The 19,676-nt window shown below is 38.8% G+C and overlaps 1 protein-coding gene across 3 annotated transcripts in view; it reads right to left on the reverse strand.

The window, feature by feature from the left end:
* Window positions 1-7,950: 7,950 nt before the first annotated feature.
* The window catches only part of PTCH1 (patched 1), a 123,685-nt gene continuing 111,959 nt past the window's right edge, over window positions 7,951-19,676 (reverse strand). For 2 of the 3 annotated variants that reach the window (XM_073670979.1, XM_073670978.1), the window contains exons 21-24: window positions 18,905-19,004; window positions 18,523-18,774; window positions 12,374-12,893; window positions 7,951-11,253 (exon numbers count right to left, since the gene is read on the reverse strand). In XM_073670979.1, coding sequence (XP_073527080.1) covers window positions 12,375-12,893; window positions 18,523-18,774; window positions 18,905-19,004 — 871 coding nt within the window. In that variant the 3' untranslated portion in view covers window positions 7,951-11,253; window position 12,374. Of the gene's footprint in view, window positions 11,254-12,373; window positions 12,894-18,522; window positions 18,775-18,904; window positions 19,005-19,161; window positions 19,189-19,676 lie in introns of those variants that run through there. The other variant, XM_073670980.1, reaches the window with a different exon arrangement.

A 19,676-nucleotide genomic window follows, 5' to 3' on the forward strand; every position in this document is an offset into this window, starting at 1 on the left:
ATTTTTGCTTGAGGGATTTTCATCCATTCGTCCTTGGAAAATTCTTCCAGTTCTGTGAGATACCTGGGTCATCTTGCATGCACTGCTATTTTGAGGTCAAGCCACAGATCTTTATTGATGTTCAGATCAGGGGACTGTGGTGGCCATTGTAAAACTTTCAGCTTGCACCTTTTGAGGTAGTCTATTGTGGACTTTGACGTGTGTTTAGGATAACTATCCATTTGTAGAAGCCATCCTCTTTTCAACTTCAACTTTTTACCGATGGTGTTATGTTTGAATCAAGAATTTGTTGAAATTTCATTTAATCCATTCTTCCCTCTACCCATGAAATGTTCCCTGTGCCATTGGCTGCAACACAATCCCAAAGCATGATTGATCCACCCCCTTGCTTAATGGTTGGCGAAATGTTCTTTTCCTGAAATTTTGTGCCCTTTTTTCTCCATATATACCTTTGATCATTGTGGCCAGAGTTCTATTTTAACCTCATCGGTCCACAGGACTTGTTTCCAAAATGCATCAGGCTTGTTTAGATGTTCTTTTGTATACTTCTGATGCTGAATTTTATGGTGAGGAAGCAGGAGAGGTTTTCTTCTGATGATTCTTCCATGAAGGCCATATTTGTGTAGGTGTCTCTGAACAGTAGAACAATGTACCACAACTCCAGAATCAGCTAAATCTTTCTGAAAGTCTTTTGCAGTCAAACATGGTTCTGATTTGCCTCTCTAGCAATCCTACTAGCAGCTCTCACTGAAATTTTGCTTGGTCTTCCACACCTTATCTTGACCTTCACTGTTCCTGTTAACTGCCATTTCTTAATTACATTTCGAACTGAGGAAAGGGCAACTTGAAAACGCTTTGCTATCTTCTTATAGCCTTCTCCTGCTTTGTGGGTCTCCACCATTTTCATTTTCAGAGTGCTAGGCAGCTGCTTAGAAGAACCCATGGCTGCTGTTTTTAGGCACAATGTTAGAGGAGGCTGGGTTTTTATAAAGCTGGGAAATTTGCCTCGCCTGTCCCTTTCTAACGACGCTCATGAACAAGCCATAACCTAACAGGCTAATTAAGGTCTGAAACCTTGGCCAAAGTTATCTGAGCACATAAATCTACAAGTATACCCAAACTTTTGCGTCGGCCCATTTCCCTTTTTGTAATTTTTAAAATGAAAAAAAAAAGTCAATTTTTTTGCCTAAAATACTAAGGAAACGTATCATAGTAAACTTTTGGCCTTTTAGAGATCATTTTATCTTCAATTTGCTTAACTGTTCACAATAACAGTAATTTTGACCAGGGGTGCCCAAACTTTTAAATGTCACTGTACTGTATATCAGGGAACACTGTTAGTGTAAGACTGGCAGCTCTGAATTTCCACTCTATGTAGCAAATCCAAAAGGGGTGCCCTGGTCTTTACCCTTCAACTTCTGAACAGAAATCTGGACTTACACTGGGGCCCCGGGATTGGGTTCACGGAATGGCTGCTGGCCAATGAAGTGAGTTCCCAATGGGTGGTCAGAAAGCTGCGACAATATCAGATAATTAGGAACAGAATCGTCAGGCAGAAGGATAGCCAGGATAACCAGGGGTCATGGTCAGAAATGGGAATGAAACATGATGAACAAGAGATGAATGACAGGAGTGAACCAAAACAAGTATAAACTATAAATGGCAACTCCCTGCAGTGGGCTAGGAGTTTAAGAAGGGTGTGGTGCTATCTTATTGGCCATAGCAGTGTTGGGTCTGCTGACTTTGGTCTTGATAAAACACAGTGAAACTACACCAGCAGATTACAGGGCTCCCCAAACCATCACTGATTGTGTAAACTTCACACTAGACCTCAAGCAGCTTGGATTGTGTGCCTCTCCGCTCTTTCTCCAGACTCTTGAGACCTTGATTTCCAAATGAAAATTGGAACTCTGGGACCTTGTGGAGTGTGTCAATGACTGCCTTCTGGACATCTGTCAAGTCAGCAGTCTTCCCCATGATTGTGGAGCCTACTGAAACAGACTAAGGGACCCTTTTAAATGCTAAGGAAGCCTTTGCAGGTGTTTTTTGTTAATTATTCTAATTTACTGAGATAATTACTTTTGTGTTTTCATTGGCTGTAAGCCATAATCATCAACATTAACAGAAATAAACACTTGCAATAGATCACTCTGTTTGTAATGACTCTATATAATATATGAGTTTCACTTTTTGTATTTAAGAACTGAAATAAATTAACTTTTTGATGATATTCTAATTTAGTGAGATGCACCTGTATGTCATATTGCATTTTATTATACAATCACTTTATATAAATGAGTTAACTATCACCAATAAGGTAATTAATCAAATTTTAACTCTGCAGTTTTGACTATTGTCTCCATCATTCTGAAATAGTTTTGTAGGATTTTATGCTTTTTTTAATTGGTTGTAGTTTTGTTCAAAACAAAGAGGTGACACTGACTTTCTTTTATCGTCTGTTTTGAATCTTAATGAGATGCTCTAAATAACTTTAGAAGCATTTTTATTTGAATATTGTACCTTTTTTTAGAGTGTTTGTTGCTAAAATGTTTGCCAGAAATTGTCCGTGTGCATATTGGAAGGTGAGCTGGCTTTTTTCCTTTTAACATGTTAAGGTTAAAGTTCAACTAAGGTAAAAGTATTACTGGATTTTAAAGATTAGCTTATACAACTCCTAGATTTATTTCTATTAACCAAATTGCCACTTTAAAACCTGAAGAAATTTGGATATTATTGACAAGTAGGCACTGGGAAATTAAATTCTTGATGGCAAATGACAAATAATAGCCAGTAGGGCACCTGTATTTTACATGTGGAGAAAAAAGAGCTTTAGGCAAGAGAGCATTAGAAAAGGTAGCCCTAGAGAAGAGAGCATTAGAGAACGGAACACTAGAAGAGAGAGCATTAGAGAACAGGAAATTAGAGAAGGAAGGGAACAATAGAGAAGAAAGCATTAGAGAAGGTAGCATTACAGAAGAGAGCATTAGAGAAAGGAACACTAGAAGAGAGAGCATTAGAGAACCTTAGAGAAGAGAACATTAGAGAGCATTAGAACCTTGTTTGAACTCTGCATATGTGTGACTTATAATTGAAAGCAGTCACTGGGAAATTACATTTCTGATGGCTCCTCTCTTTGATAGAGTGAACAAAATACTAGTCACAAGGGCACCTCTATTTTGTCAGTGGAGAGAAGAGAACATAAGAAAAAGTAACATTAGACATGAAAGCATTACAGATGGAAGCATTAGAGAAGGGAACATTAGAGAAGAGAGCAATAAAGGAGCATTCAAGAAGGATACACTAGGGAAGAGAGCATTAGAGAAGGGAGCACTAGAGAAGAGAACATTAGAGAAGAGAACATTAGAGAAGGGAGCACTAAAGAACATTACAGAAGGGAGGATTAGAGAAGAGAGCATTAGAAAAGGGAGCATTAGAGAAGGGAGCAATAGAGAAGGGAGCATTAGAGAAGAGAGCATTAGAGAAGGAGCACTAGAGAAGAGAGCATTACAGAAGGGAGGATTAGAGAAGAGCATTAGAGAGGGGAGCACTAAAGAAGAGAACATTACAGAAGGGAGGATTAGAGAAGAGAGCATTAGAGAAGGGAGCATTAGAGAAGGAAGCATTAGAGAAGGGAGCACTAGAGAAGAGAGCACTAGAGAAGGGAGCACTAGAGAAGAGACTTGTAATATGTGGTAAAGAGACATCTGGTTCCTTAGTTACAAAAGGGAGGATTAGAGAAGAGAGCATTAGAGAAGGGAGCATTAGAGAAGGGAGCACTAGAGAAGAGAACATTACAGAAGGGAGGATTAGAGAAGAGAGCACTAGAGAAGAGAGCATAAGAGAATGGAGCACTAGAGAACATTACAGAAAGGAGGATTAGAGAAGAGAGCATTAGAGAAGGGAGCACTAGAGAAGAGAACTTTACAGAAGGGAGGATTAAAGAGAGCATTAGAGAAGGGAGCATTAGAGAATGGAGCATTAGAGAAGGGAGCACCAGAGAAGGGAGCACTAGAGAAGAGAGCACTAGAGAAGGGAGCACTAGAGAAGAGACTTGTAATATGTGGTAAAGAGACATCTGGTTCCTTAGTTACAAAAGGGAGGATTAGAGAAGAGAGCATTAGAGAAGGGAGCATTAGAGAAGGGAGCACTAGAGTAGAGAACATTACAGAAGGGAGGATTAGAGAAGAGAGCATAAGAGAATGGAGCACTAGAGAACATTACAGAAAGGAGGATTAGAGAAGAGAGCATTAGAGAAGGGAGCACTAGAGAAGAGAACTTTACAGAAGGGAGGATTAGAGAAGAGAGCATTAGAGAAGAGAGCATTAGAGAAGGGAGAGATTTTCTACCTATTCAGTTGTTTAACATCCCTGGAGGAAAAAGATTGGTATGTCAGCAGCTGATTTTTTAAATAATCATGAATTAGGTGGCCTTTAAATATTTCTTTCATAGGATCCCTCTGTTACGAAAGTTGGCCCCTGATAAGAACATCATATTAGCTTCTGTGTGTACCTCTGTATAAAAATCATAGGTAAATGCCATGCAATAGATATTTGTGATATAGCCATGTGCACATGTCCTTATCCAAACTGATGTATCTCGGAGTATAGTATGGGGACAGGTGCACATTTAAATCCATAATAAAAGTTAATAAAGATTCTAATGTATATGACATTATCATATAGTGTTTGATCCAAGTATACATTAATATATGCTGCAAGAAGTAATGTGTTCTTCTTCAGGTTAATTGAAGGTGTGTTTATAGTACTTTTATTAAACCGGCTGTAGAAGTGCTTAATCTTGTTTTTTTTTTAAGCCTGTCCTATAGCAAGAAACTCTGTGAGCTGCGTAAAAGGTGTTATTTTTTTGTAAAAATAACATAACATTTTCCTCTAATGAGTAAATGCCCATTGCTTTAAGAAGTATTAAAAAATAAACACTTTGTCGGTGACTGCACTTTTAAACAGACGATATGTGAAGGTTTAGAAAGGAATGCTCTGGAGTAAGGGGAAGTGGAGAAATAAGCCCACTTCCTTACTGAGTGCAGTCACACCTTGGAAAGGTGTTTGCTGACTTTTCCATATCATAGCTTGGAATGTTTTTCCGATTTCATAGTATGGATGAAAAGGCATGTGTAGATTTGTTTGTAGTTCAATAAACGTCTTAACAAATGTTTACTTGTTTCAATACATTATTTTTTGCATCTTTTTATTATTTACTTTGACACCTTAATCATGATAGAAATAAACCCACAGACTTGTAATATGTGGTAAAGAGACATCTGGTTCCTTAGTTTAAAAGGAGAAATATGAACTACAGTAGACTAGTCCAAGTAAAAATAAATCAGACATTTTTGCATAAGGGTATATTCACATTAATTTTTTTTTCCAGCAGTCAAACAAGAGTTTTCTAGTTGAAATCACTTCAGCAAACTCTCCTTTCTTGGTGAGTTTTTGGAGAAGTTTGGTGTTTCCTGAAGTATTTCAGGCAGCGGTTTTGATGTCACAACAGATCATGTGACAGAAACAGCTGTGATGTCACAGCAGCATATCGGAGTAAAACCCACTTGCAATGCCACCGTGTAGGAGACTCGTCCTTGCTGAGAACCATATCAAGCACAACTTCTCCTGAATCGCTCAACTTGCTTCCTAAAAATTCCCCTTTAATAGGAGGGGCTTCATGTGATTACGTGCAATGAGTCAAAAATATGTTATGTCTATATCTTTTTTCTTTCTTCCCCTTATCAAGCCATTTCACTTGATGGGACCCGGTACTGTGGTTTACAGTGCCCCCTCACATTCAGTTATTATTTTTCCGCCATCCATCCCTTCATTGTCCTTTGCCGTGTAGATTTTGTCACTCTGTACATAGACGTTATGGGCCGTACCTACCTACAGATTGGGCTACAGAAAACTGGACAGTAAACACTGAAATTAGGTTGGATAGTTACGCATATCATTTTTAATTGCATCACTGACTTGGAACTGACAAATATCTGATGAGCACTTAGATGAACAGAATAATTATAATGAACTTCTTATTCTTGTAGGAAAGTTCTTCACCTTTGGCTAGAGAGCCAAACAATCACCCACTATATACTCAAAATTCCTAATAAGATAGAAAAAAAGGTTTTCTAAACTGGACAACCACTGTATGTCAAGTTGGTATATAGATAAAGCAAGCAGTGCATGTCTTCCAGACAGTCTTTTATAAATGAAAATGAAGAATTTAGGAAAGAAATAACATATTTGGTACGTCTAAGATTTGTAGCGCTATCCCAGTTTTTGTAGGGGCCCATATGAATAACTCAAATCACTGTTTTATCGGCAGGAGATTGGCTAGAGGACTAGTAAACCAGCTGCCATATAGTCCTCTATATTCATGAGCTCTGAAGAACCCCCACCACCACTGATTGTCAGCTTTCTGACTAAATTTCTGCCTATACAGTGTATACAGAAAGCTGTCAATCAGTGGTCTGGGCGGGTTTATAAAGAGTTTAGCATTCAGAGAACTGGTAGATCTACAGCAGAGAACAGTGATTTCATTAAAATTGTAGCAGGTAGCCCAGTAAGTGATGCATAGCTGGAATTAGGGTCTCTGCTACTCTAAGGTCTCATGCTACTCTCAAACCAAGTGACAGATTCATTATAATGCAATATATCGCCCCCAATGTATACCATCAAAAAGATCTATTGTTTTCTTCAACATTAGTAGTCTAAATGAGTCTGGAAAACACATATCCGACTTTTCTGTTGAAGGCTTATGGCCAATTTTAGCCTATCATCTTTGTTTTTTTTTTTAGAAGTATATTCATTCCACAAAAAGCAAGTACACAGTTTTAGAAGAGTCCGATGATTAAAGAGAACCTGTCATCAGGCTCATGTATATTAAACTAAACATATGGGCATAAAGGCACTGTTATACTGATTTAATAGGTACCTTCAGTGTAGAAATCCACACACTGGTTGTTTTTTAATTATCATTAGATGTTTGGGTGCAATAAGCTCTTCGTGCATCGGGGCGGGACTGTTAGTAGGGTCTTCGACTCTGCCATGGCCCCTCCGCTGCCTCTAGTGTCTTTATCTTCTTATATTAAATTTCGTGCTGGTGCCGTCCTAACCATCTCAGAGTGGGCTTCAGGAAAATGGCACTGGTGTCGGCGCATGCGCAGATTTAGGTTTCGGCTCAATGACGATCTCAATCTGTGCATGCGCCGCAACCAGTGTCATTTTACTGAAGACTGATGGAGGTCAATGTATGCATGCACCAACACCATCGCCATTTTCCTGAAGCCCACCACTAGATCAATGTGCGCAAGTGCCACCCGTGGTTAGGACGGTGCAAAATTTAAAACAATAACAATATACACACACCAGAGGGGCTGTGCCAGTGCCGAAGATCCTACCAGCAGTCCCGCCCCGATGCACGTAAACCTCTCATAATAATTTAAAAACAACCAGGCTGCAGATTTTTACACTGAAAGTACATATTAAATCAGTATAACAGTGCCTTTATGCCCATACCTTTAATTTAACATGCATGATCCCGATGACAGGTTCTCTTTAAAACCTTGAGCATTAGTCCTCATTTGCACAGGAACTGTGTACATAGAATCTGTAGAGGCATACATCTCTTTACTGCGGAGCTGTAGGTACTCTGTTGCCATGCGCTGACCCACTGTAGTGACATATGAAGGAGATATTATGCCTAAAAAAAATTAATCTAGAAGAGAAAAAGTTTGCAATATGGCATCTGATAAAATATGCCATGTATGAAATCATACAAAAGTACAGCAGAACCATATAGAAGTCACTGTCATGAACTTTTAGCTTGGAGTCGTACATGGACCCAGTAGTAACAAGGAAGTGTAAAAAAAAAATTACATAAATATGTCACATTTTAGTTATTTAAAATAGGTTATCATGTGAAAAAAGACAACAAAAACAAACTGCGTACCCAATAAGTTATAATAATTTTTATTCATGTTAGAAATTCTATCAGTGTTCGAACATTAATATTTAGAGAGTTTGTACAATTTCCATTTTCAATGTTTGAAATGTAAACCACACTAGATCACAAAAATGAAACAAACACATTCTGTATGGTAAAGATTATAATGCTCTCTCAACGTGGTTAACCCGTTCCCAGCTGGAGTGGTCTAGCAATACCCCTTGCAAAGGTGTCTTGCTGGAACAACTCGAAACCGTGAAGGGGCTAAGTGATATTTTGTCCGGTGTTTTTAAAAGTATGTGTGCACTGTACCCAAATTTCATGTCTCACAATGGTATCAATACATATAAACTCTTTAAAAATATACTTCTGTAAAAAAAAAAGACTTGATCGCTACTATGTACACTACAAAAATAAATTTTCATATAAATAAATTATATGGCATATGTTTATCTTTGTAAATGAAAATGACACAAAACCCACTCCTGCCACACAAGGCAGACAATGAGACCCAGTTTGAATAGTTTTCCTTTTAACTCCTTACTCTAAAATGCTATGAGTCTTTAATGTAAATGTCATATACTCTCTCCTATTTAACATTAGTAAGCACTCTATACAAATAAAAATTCCACTAAAAGTAGCCTGTAGCTGTAATAGTGTTTTTCCAATAGAAATAAAAAATATCCCTGCATATTTTTGTTATAAACTGGCATGACAAATACTGTAAGAACACATTCTTATTATACAAAAATATAAATATTAAAAAACATACAAAGAAAAACATTGCCAGCTACTGTTCTCCCTTTGCCAATGTGACTACAGGAGATATATTTATATATATAATATTCTTTTATAAAGTCTATACTGTGCAGAAGGCAGCAGACACACTAACGAGGGAGCGGGGAGATTTGGCCATGTAAGTGTGTGTAGTATGAGACCTGGGGGAAGGGGAAATACAGACAGCTTAGAGTCTATTATCATTAGCAATGCCAACATGTCATGATGGCACAGTGCTGCTCTCTAGCAAGTACATTGGTGGTCAGCCTAACACATAACTGGGATCCTTTACTTGGCTATTCCCTGAAGGATAAGGAAGTCTACCTGCTTGGGAATTGCCTAACATCTAAGAATAAATAAGATATTATATGGTATAAATGGCATCATTAAAGCATTAATTACCAAATTAATTATTCTGTACAGCCTTGATCTAGACACAGAAGAACAGTGTCCTTTTGAAGATGTCCTAGTAGTGGCAGCCTGGAGCTTCTATGTCAGATAACCACCATGGCCACAAGGCATAAATGTAAGGCCAAGGTAACATCTCGTTCTCAGGTCTCCGTTGAGGCTTTCGTATGAATCCCCGAGAGACAGGATTCGGATGGAATCCCCAATAGAGCCATTCATTATGAGGTTGACAGAGCCTACAGTTTCGGCAGTGTCCTTTTTTTCTAGGCAAGCATCCAAGGGCGATCTACCACCCTGCCGCCCCAAAAATGGACACTACCTGAAGTGACTCTGTCTGTCTCATTAAAGGAAATGCCTCCATTGGGGGTTTCATTCAAATCCTGTTTTTTGGGGGCTTCCGACAGAAGCCCTCGTAGAGATACAAACATGTGGCCCCAACGTTATGTGAACATATCCTAACAAAGCATGGGTGGTGATCTTAATATCTGACTGTACTCTTGCATTGAATTTTATCTCTACTATTATAGGACACTGTTGTTTCCTGCAATACAACAATACAAAGGGAGTTACTTTTTCTTTTTTTAGCAAATTCCAATTACAGGATTGAGAATCACTGTGCCATACATGACCATTTGTGAAATGAAGGTAGTTTTTCAGGTTGTGCCATAAGGGTTTAGCTTTAAAGTGTAATCATAATGTGTATGCGGCTCTTACACTGCAAGCAAACAGGGTCCATTGTTTTCATCACTCTCTATAATAATGGCAGTGATCTGAGACTTTTGTAGTGGTCTCAGTGTGCTTATGTAACAATAGCTTATAATAAGGAAAGGCAGCTACAAATTCCTTGCTAGATTTGTTTGGAAGATTTTAACAAGTGCCTTAAAGAGGTTAAAATATTTCAATGAATCTTCTTATATGGCAGAGCAGCATACAATGTGATCGACACTGCAATCCACAATGGCACATGAAGAATGTATACAGTATATCAATGTACAAAATAAAGAACATAAAACTCATCATCTGAATTAAATTAATAGCATAAATTTAAACTCTGAGCAAACAACATATCTATGTATGTAAAAGAGGAAGGGAGGTAGATAGGGAAACCATTTACATTTTCAGAGGCAAAAAGGAATAGTAGCACCAACATAAAGAAAAGTTAATGTCAGCCATAGAAAAATGTATCATTCAATTGTAGCTCCATCCCCTTTATCACTTGAAGTGCTTTTTATTACAAAAGAAAAAAAAAATTAGCACTTAGCCAGTGGTGAATGACAACCCCCCATAATGGCCAAGTAGCCCCTAAGCTGGAATGGCACCAAACCAGTCGCCATTCCGCAAAACTACACATAAAGGGTATAAATAAAAGACTGATTTTGTAAAGTCTGCAAATAAAGTTTGCTAATGAGAATGTATTTCTCCTGCAAGTAAGTGCTGAAGAAGGACGGGAGAAGCCTCCCAAACCTTACAGGTTTACATAAGCACACCAAGAATACAGAACACAGTGGAACAGACTCTACAGTATCACAGGAGACAGGTGCACACACGAGGACAGCTAAAACACGACACTGGCGTAGACAAATTCTTCATATCTGACCATTTGAAAGAAAAGAGATACTCACGCATAGCGTGTTTGAAAATTTTCAGTAACATACTACCACAGGGTTGTGATATGAACATTAAACATCAAAACAGGAAACCTTTACACACACAAAATAACACCTATCACGTAAGCAATATTTGCATAGAAATTATACAAGTACATTAGACAATATTTAAGCAGCAGAAAAATACACTGGATCTTATATCTAGATTAAAGTGTGGCACAAATCCTGTACATTAAGTAGAGAGGGCAAACAAGCTTTTGCCCCATCTGTTAAAAGGAGTCAAGGAACTCCGCAGTTACGCTAACTTTACATAGTTCTTTTGTATATTACATATGTATACACCTTTTAAATATTTATACCAATATTTAACACATTTGTACAATAGATTACAGTAATAATGAACTGTTTGTCTTGATGCAGCATGTCCATTATATAAAACCTCCAGCAGCTTTCATTAACCAGTCTGGAAATTCTGTCCCGTCTTTGGCCATCAATAATTCAGAATATGTTGACTCTGAAAAAAATACAAAAAAACCATTAACTGCCTCATTAGAGCCAAGATGACCCGTGTCTGTTTTAGTAAATTCTTGCACTCCACAATAAATACCAATGCTGCAGCATCTTTCCTTACAACTCTGTTGTGCTGATTCTCTATTACTCCGCTTGTAAATATATATATAAAACATTATCAACTGGGTGTTACCATTTCCCTATTCAGAAAGCACCAATAGGATAGTGTCAGACTGTGTAGGAGCAAACTTCACTGACAATGGTGACACGCAATTATCAGTTTATTCATACACAGAGGAATCCCACACATGGAGAAGATGTTCCAGAACTATTAATTCTAGGGGAACACAAGAATTAACTAAAACAGACATGTGAGGAGAGCAGAAAGATCCTCTTTAATCTTCTTTAAAAATAAAGGTAGTTCACATACAGTATAGGAACATTCATTAGGACCTCTAAGTCGTGGATGGGAAATGGAAATGTTGGTGCGTTTTTACCTTGAAAGAATCAGACTTCGAGAAGTACTCCCAGTTTTTTTTCCTTCTGTAACTACACCCTATTCCTGGTTGTTTAGCACTCTCTGTCCCCTCTTATTTTCCATGCAGTTTATCCTCCTCTTTTCTTCCTCTATTTTGACTCCTAGTTTTTATCCTGCACGATATTCCTCTATGCTTCGCTATTCACTACATGATGCATCATCATGAATGATTATCATTTCCTCTATATGCTCCTAAATATGTTAATATATTAAACCTATACAGTCAGGAAAGCTGAACTGTGATCTCCTATATTATAATCGTGTGAAAAAGCTGTGCAGTCATCATCATTATCTTTGATATAAGTTTCAGCTTACTCCTATAGAGAACCTCAGTAGTACAGTCCATGCTATTTCATCATACAAGGAGTTCTGGTGACTGAGATTTGACTGCTGCACACCTTCAAATAATATAAAGCCATGAAATTCCCTAGGAGTCAACATTTGATCAAATGACTTAACTGAAGAGTGCTATGAATTTCCAAATAGAAAGAAACAACTAGTGCGGAATCAGTGACAGCATGAATTAAAAAAAAAAAAGAAGCTTAAGTGCTACTTTAACGCTAGTTGGTAATGACAAATAATGTACCTTATTTTGATAAATTTCCGTGTGTTCTTTCTTCACATTCAACATCTTGCAGCTCTATAACTTCTACTTTAGAGTCCCTTCTCTCATAGCGCACATTGACAGGCACATGAGGATCCTCATAAGGTCCATGGTCATCTTCGTGATACCCACCGTGGAATGGGTAACTAGCACGATTATTGTGGCTACACACTGAAGGGTGAACAGCAACAGTAACTGAAGCTGAAGCAGTCACAGTAGTAATAGGCTGGCAGTATGCAGGCACTGAAGTACCTCCTGGAGCAAAAGCAGTTCTCCTATTGCTTTGTAAGTGTGGTCTGTGTCCTGAGCGATCTCTTGTACTTGTACCAGCATGGTTCTCAGTAGAAGATTCAAAAGCATCCCTGCGAGGCCGATAAGGAGGCGGCCGTGACTGTTCCCTTGACTCCCATCTCTGATTCCTGGTAGGGCGCCATTGTTGGTGGGTCCTTTGCTCTTGTTCGGGTTGTGTCCTCTGGTTATGTGTGGTATCTGGCATTACAACCTGGGAAAATAGAAATGGAAATTCTATTACACCAAACTAGCAATATTATCTAACTTAGAAATGAAACATTATAAGGCTTCAATACTTTGGGGAGAATTTATCAAGCCATTTTATCAAGCCAGTTTTCCAGCGTTGCATTTTATTTTGGGCAAAAATGTGCAACTTCTTGCAATTTTACGCTGCACTTTTGAAATCTGGGAGGAGAAATATGCACAATTAGCTATGCAAATAAATCTTAGTCAGATTTAGGATTTTTGGCCTTTTTAAAGTCAAATGAAATGACACAGTTTTCACTCCAGTGAGTAAAAATTTGAGAATCAGGTCTAGTGTTATATTTAAAGAAGCACTCCTCCCATCAAAGTTTTTATCCTCTGAATATATAGCAATTATCATATTATATAGCACTGTCTACTTACAAATGCTCATTCTACCCAGATAATTCTTTCATCTGTTCTATGTAGAAACAGGAAGTCTCTTTTTCCTGCATTTATCATTCCCCTCTTCAACTCCTGACCCAGCTGCTCATTCCTCCCCAGTCAGGGACTTTTGCAGTGACTCATGCAGGGAAAATAGACTTCCTGTTTCTACACAGAGCTTAAAAGGATTCAGCTAGCCAGTTTTAATCATATGATGTCATAGACCTAATGGCAAAGAGAAGAATTAGCTGGATAAAAAGACAAAATGAGCAATTGTAAGTATACAGTGCCATATAATATGATGATTGCAATATATTAAAAGGATAAAAATTTTGATGGGAGTGCTTCTTTAGATCCTCACTAACATATGACGTACAGTTACGTCATATGCTGGCTCCCAGCAGATGATGGCTGTAATATTCAGCCATCATAGTAACATAGTTTGTAAAGCCGAATAAAGACTTGCGTCCATCAAGTTCGACCTGTTAGTTCTGTAATTGCTAAAGTTGATCCAGAGGAGGGCAAAAACCCAAAATGATTTAGCCAATCTTCACCTGAGGAAAAATTCCCTCCCGACTCTGAAACCAGCAGTCAGAATAAATCCCTGTATCAACCTACTATTTTATTTTATTTTTAAGTATATGCTGAAATCTGCCTGGTATCTAGAAATGCATCCAGTCCCCGCTTGAACTGGTGTAGTGAATCTGACATTACCGTCTCCTCACTCAGTGAATTCCATATTCTCACTGCTCTTACCGTAAAGAACCCCTTCCTATGCTGGTGCTGAAACCTTTTCTCTTCCAGTCTTAGTGAGTGCCCTCTTGTTACCGTAATATCCCTCCTTTTGAACAAATCCCTGGCAAGATCTCTATACTGTCCCCTAACATATTTGTACACATTTATTATGTCCCCCCTCAACCTTCTCTTTTCCAGGCTGAATAGTCCTAGTTTTGCCAACCTCTCTGGGTATTGCAGTCCCTCCATTCCCTTTATTAATTTTGTTGCCCTCCTTTGTACCTTTTCAAGCTCATTTATATCCTTCTATATATTGGGGCCCATAACTGAGCACAGTATTCCAAGTGCGGTCTGACCAGTGCTTTGTACAGTGGAAGAACAATGTTCTCATCCTTTGCAGCTATACCTCTTCTGATACATCCCATTACCCTGTTTGCCCTTACAGCAGCCGCCTGACTTTGGGCACTCCAATTTTGTTTGCTATCAATCAAGATGCCCAAGTCCTTCTCCATCTCTGAATTCCCCAATGATTTCCCATTCAGTGAGTACTGGTGACTTCCATTTTTCCTTCCCATATGTATGACCTTACATTTCTCCTCGTTAAACCTCATTTGCCATTTAATGCTCCACCTACCCAGCTTATCCAAATCCCTCTGTAGGTCTGCACTGTCCTCTTTTGTATTAATTGTTTTACATAACTTTGTGTCATCTGCAAATATTGATATTTTACTATTTCTCCCGTCGACTATGTCGTTAATAAAGATATTAAATAACATTGGGCCTAGTACAGACCCCTGTGGTACCCCACTAGTGACGCTTACCCAATCTGAGTATATTCCATTTATAACCACCCTCTGCCTTCTATCCTTTAGCCAGTTAGCTACCCACTTGCAGACATTTTCCCCCAGCCCCATCGTTCTCATTTTTTATACCAACCTATTATGTGGCACGCTATCGAACGCTTTTGAGAAGTCGAGATACACGACATCCACTGGTTCCCCCTGATCTACTCGAGAGCTAACCTCCTCGTAGAAGTCAATCAGGTTTGTTTGGCAGGAGCGATTCCTCATGAATCCATGTTGGTTCGGGATTAAAAGATTATTAGCATCAAGATGCTCCGTAATTGTCATCTACACATCCATCATCTTCGTCTAAAAGCAGAGCTCCATTCATGACTCTTGACCTGTTAAGTGCTGCTGTCAGTCTCTGATAATAGAAGCAACAGCGCACAGGCAGGTGGATGGGTGATTCCATGTGCCGACTGGCACCCCCATGACGCCATCGCAGGGAGCAGATGAGCTGCCATGACAGCAGGGGGCCTGCTGAAGACCCTGTGCCTGTCATGATGATACCTTTGTGAATGTGGTATTCATTGGAGACTGTGATTTTTGCTACTGTCATACAGTGGTATTGCTGTACATAGCACAATTGATCAGACTATCACAGGTTCAAGTCCCTTAAGGGAACTAACAAGTACAGTGAAAAGTGGCGAAAAAATGTTTTGAAAATAAAAAAAATGTATAAGTTCAAATCACCCTTTGTTTTTCCGATTAAAAACAAAGAAATAAAATAAATAAAAGAATACATACAGTCATATGAAAAAGTTTGGGCACCCCTATTAATCTTAAGCTTAATGTTTTATAAAAATTGGTGTTTTTGCAACAGCTATTTCAGTTTGATATATGTAATAACTGTTGGACACAGTAATGTTTCTGCCTTGAAATGAGGTTTATTGTACTAACAGAAAATGTGAAATCTGCATTCAAACAAAATTTGACAGGTGCATAAGTATGGGCACCTCACCAGAAAAGTGACATTAATATTTAGTAGATCCTCCTTTTGCAAAAATAACAGCCTCTAGTCGCTTCCTGTAGCTTTTAATGAGTTCCTGGATCCTGGATGAAGGTATTTTTGACCATTCCTCTTTACAAAACAATTCCAGTTCAGTTAAGTTTGATGGTCGCCGAGCATGGACAGCCCTCTTCAAATGATCCCACAGATGTTCAATGATATTCAGGTCTGGGGACTGGGATGGCCATTCCAGAACATTGTAATTGTTCCTCTGCATGAATGCCTGAGTAGATTTGGAGCGGTGTTTTGGATCATTGTCTTGCTGAAAGATCCATCCACTGCGTAACTTCAACTTTATCACTGATTCTTGAACACTATTGCCAAGAGTCTGCTGATACTGAGTGGAATCCATGCGTCCCTCAACTTTAACAAGATTCCCAGTGCCGGCATTGACCACACAGCCCCAAAGCATGATGGAACCTCCACCAAATTTTACTGTGGGTAGCAAGTGTTTTTCTTGGAATGCTGTGTTTTTTTGCCACCATGCATAACGCCTTTTTGTATGACCAAACAACTCAATCTTGGTTTCATCAGTCCACAGGACCTTCTTCCAAAAAGAAATAGGCTTCTTCAAATGTGCTTTTGCATACCTCAGCCGACTCTGTTTGTGCGTACTTGCAGAAACGGCTTCTTTCGCATCACTCTCCCATACAGCTTCTCCTTGTGCAAAGTGCGTTGTATAGTTGACCGATGCACAGTGACACCATCTGCAGCAAGTTGATGCTGCAGCTCTCTGGAGGTGGTCTGAGGATTGTCCTTGACTGATCTCACCATTCTTCTTCTCTGCCTTTCTGATGTTTTTCTTGTCCTGACACTTCTGGCCTTAACAAGAACTGTCCCTATGTTCTTCCATTTCCTTACTATGTTCCTCACAGTGGAAACTGACAGGTTAAATCTCTGAGACAGCTTTTTGTATCCTTCCCCTGAACAACTATGTTGAATAATCTTTGTTTTCAGATCATTTGACAGTTGTTTTGAGGAGCCCATGATGCCACTCTTCAGAGGAGATTCAAACAGGAGAACAACTTGCAAGTGGCCACTTTAAGTAGCTTTTCTCATGATTGCATACACCTGGCTATAAAGTTCAAAGCTCAATGAGGTTACAAAACCAAAAAAAGTGCTTTAGTAAGTCAGTAAAAAGTAGGCAGGAGTATTTAAAACAAGAAAATGATAAGGGTGCCCATACTTATGCACCGGTCAAATTTTGTTTGAATGCAGATTGCACATTTTCTGTTAGCACAATAAACCTCATTTCAAGGCAGAAACATTACTGTGTCCAACAGTTATTACATATATCAAACTGAAATAGCTGTTGCAAAAACACCAATTTTTATAAAACATTAAGCTTAAGATTAATAGGGGTGCCCAAACTTTTTCATATGACTGTAAATGTGTTGTTGTTATATCTGTAAAAATCTGATCTATCAAAATATAAAATGAATTAACCAGATGAGAAAATGAGAAAAAAAAGGTTGTCCCGCAAAAACCAAGCCCTCATTTGACTATAAAGATGTGCCAAATTTATCCAACACCATGCGCCATTGACAAATTTGGTGCAAATAAAGGCAAAAACAGGTTTGTTTTCTGTGATGTTTTTTGGCTCTATGTTCTTCTGTGAGCTGTTTTTCAATTTAGAGTAGGAACTCACAAATATGAGGACCCTTGTCGTGCGTATTTTGGCCAAAATATCGACCAATACTTAATGTATTTTATACATAATTTTTCATCTTTTTATTGCGCATTTTTCCATTTTTATGCTGGATGCAGCCAGGCCCTTTAGTGTTGGTTGGGTGAATTGGGGTGTCTGTCCTTGTGGGGTGCACTTATATAGTGCTGGGCAGCCCGCCTGATCTAATGGTATGGGCGGTATCAATAGGCTGTAAGCCAAACACTGTGCATCACACGTACGTGTGACTGGTGCCCTATGCAAGCCTCATCTATGTGCATTTTTAATACTAGACAACCACCCCCTCCATGAATTGGTAGGTTTGTGAGTGGTTGCTCCATCAGTATTTTGCACCTGTGCTGCCCCCGCCTTTATCATGGTGGACTACTGCATCCTGCTGGTGCATTGGTAATTTGACCGGGTATTGGTTAGGCTGCTTTTTTTCTGTGATGTTTTTTCAAATAAAAGCAAATCAGACACAAGCAACCTTCACAAATTCCCCTTCTGATAAATCTCTCCCTATGTAAAAAATATTTTCCATTTATTACTACATGTGAAATGCAGCAATGAAATCAAGCATGGCAGTAAGCCTTTGTGAGTACCACATATAGGGTAGAGGCTTAAACATAATTTTAGACCTCAACTGGAATTCGACTTTCATTAGATTTTGACAAATGAATCATAGAATGTTAGAGCTGGAAGGGACCTCCAGGGTCATCTGGTCCAACCCCTTGCTCGATGCAGGATTCACTAAACCATCTCAGACAGATGTCTGTTTAGCCTCTGTTTGAAGACTTCCATTGAAGGAGAACTCACCACCTCTCTTGGCAGCCTGTTCCACTCGTTGACATCAACACAATTGTTGTTGGCATGGTTTATTATAGGTACCAAAAAAAGGTTTTGTATCTGTAGTTTAAAGGTTTTAAGAAAACAAATATAGATAACATAGAGCAATACTTACAGAACACCTAGGGAAAACTGGATTTCTAGTGGCCTCAACAATAACTTGATGTGGCGGCGCTCCAGCTCTTTGGGCCTCATACTGGTGAAATTCCTCATTGAAGCCAGACACTGTCGTTTGTGAGCTTGATTCTGAGTCTGAGGAGTCGGAACCTGTATGCGTTTGTTGATGTAAAACCGGAACCCTCACGAAGCTCGGTGGTAGACCTAAAGATGGTGTGGGTAACCGGTCTCCACCATCGACTGGCGACACCTAGAAAAATAGATTTTTGTTGCCAGTTGTACTATATGTAGTATTGGTTTTTAAAGCAAATTTATACAAAAGGTGCCAAAAGAACACTTAGAATACACATTAGGAGTGAATATAAGAATATGATGCCCACCTCAGGATAAGGTCCGAAGAATGACAACAGTACCGGGAGAAGCACCAATCCATTTAGTACACCAAGAAGTGTTAATATTGCCAATACAGCAAAGAAGTACCTGCAAACAGAAAATAGCAATTGAAAATTTGCTGTATACAATCAGATACAGGTGCTGTTTTTTTAACACTGAAGCAGAACATGCAATACTATGAACCAAAAAATACAGAACGGCCACATCAACAACAACAGCAAGCATTAGGAACATATTATTTTACCTTGAAGGTTAAATCCCACAGTTCGCTCTCAGTTAGCAGAAAAGAAAATGGTTAGATTGTTACGACAACAGAAGGCTTGATAAATTGCTTCTATTCATGAAAGTGTAACACAAGACTCCGAAATATGGAATGTGGAGTGAATAGAACACAATACCACGCTCCACTGTTCTCCCCATTAACCGGGATCCAGAAAATGGTAACAAAATGGATGGAGGAAAAGGGAATGTAAAAAAAAAAGAAACCCTCTATAAGGGGAAAAGAGCCACTTCTCCCAAATGCTAATCCAGTTTCTGAAACTTACTATAGCAATCTCCAATTAAGTCACTAGTTGTTCAGGTAAAGTGCTTTTTTTCTTTTCCTGCTCTCTAACAACTATATTCCTCCTGGAATTCAATGTGTTTCAGTTTTACCACATACTTAAATTGCAAACCGTTTTGAGTAGAGGAACAAGCTTTTTGTAAAAGAAAATGCTTTCCATTCTATGGTATGCCTGAGCATTGTACGGAGTAAAAGGC

This window comes from Phyllobates terribilis, unplaced genomic scaffold (assembly GCF_046119375.1).
Source record: "Phyllobates terribilis strain yellow unplaced genomic scaffold, ASM4611937v1 Scaffold_1__5_contigs__length_1240528914, whole genome shotgun sequence".
NCBI lineage: Eukaryota > Metazoa > Chordata > Amphibia > Anura > Dendrobatidae > Phyllobates > Phyllobates terribilis.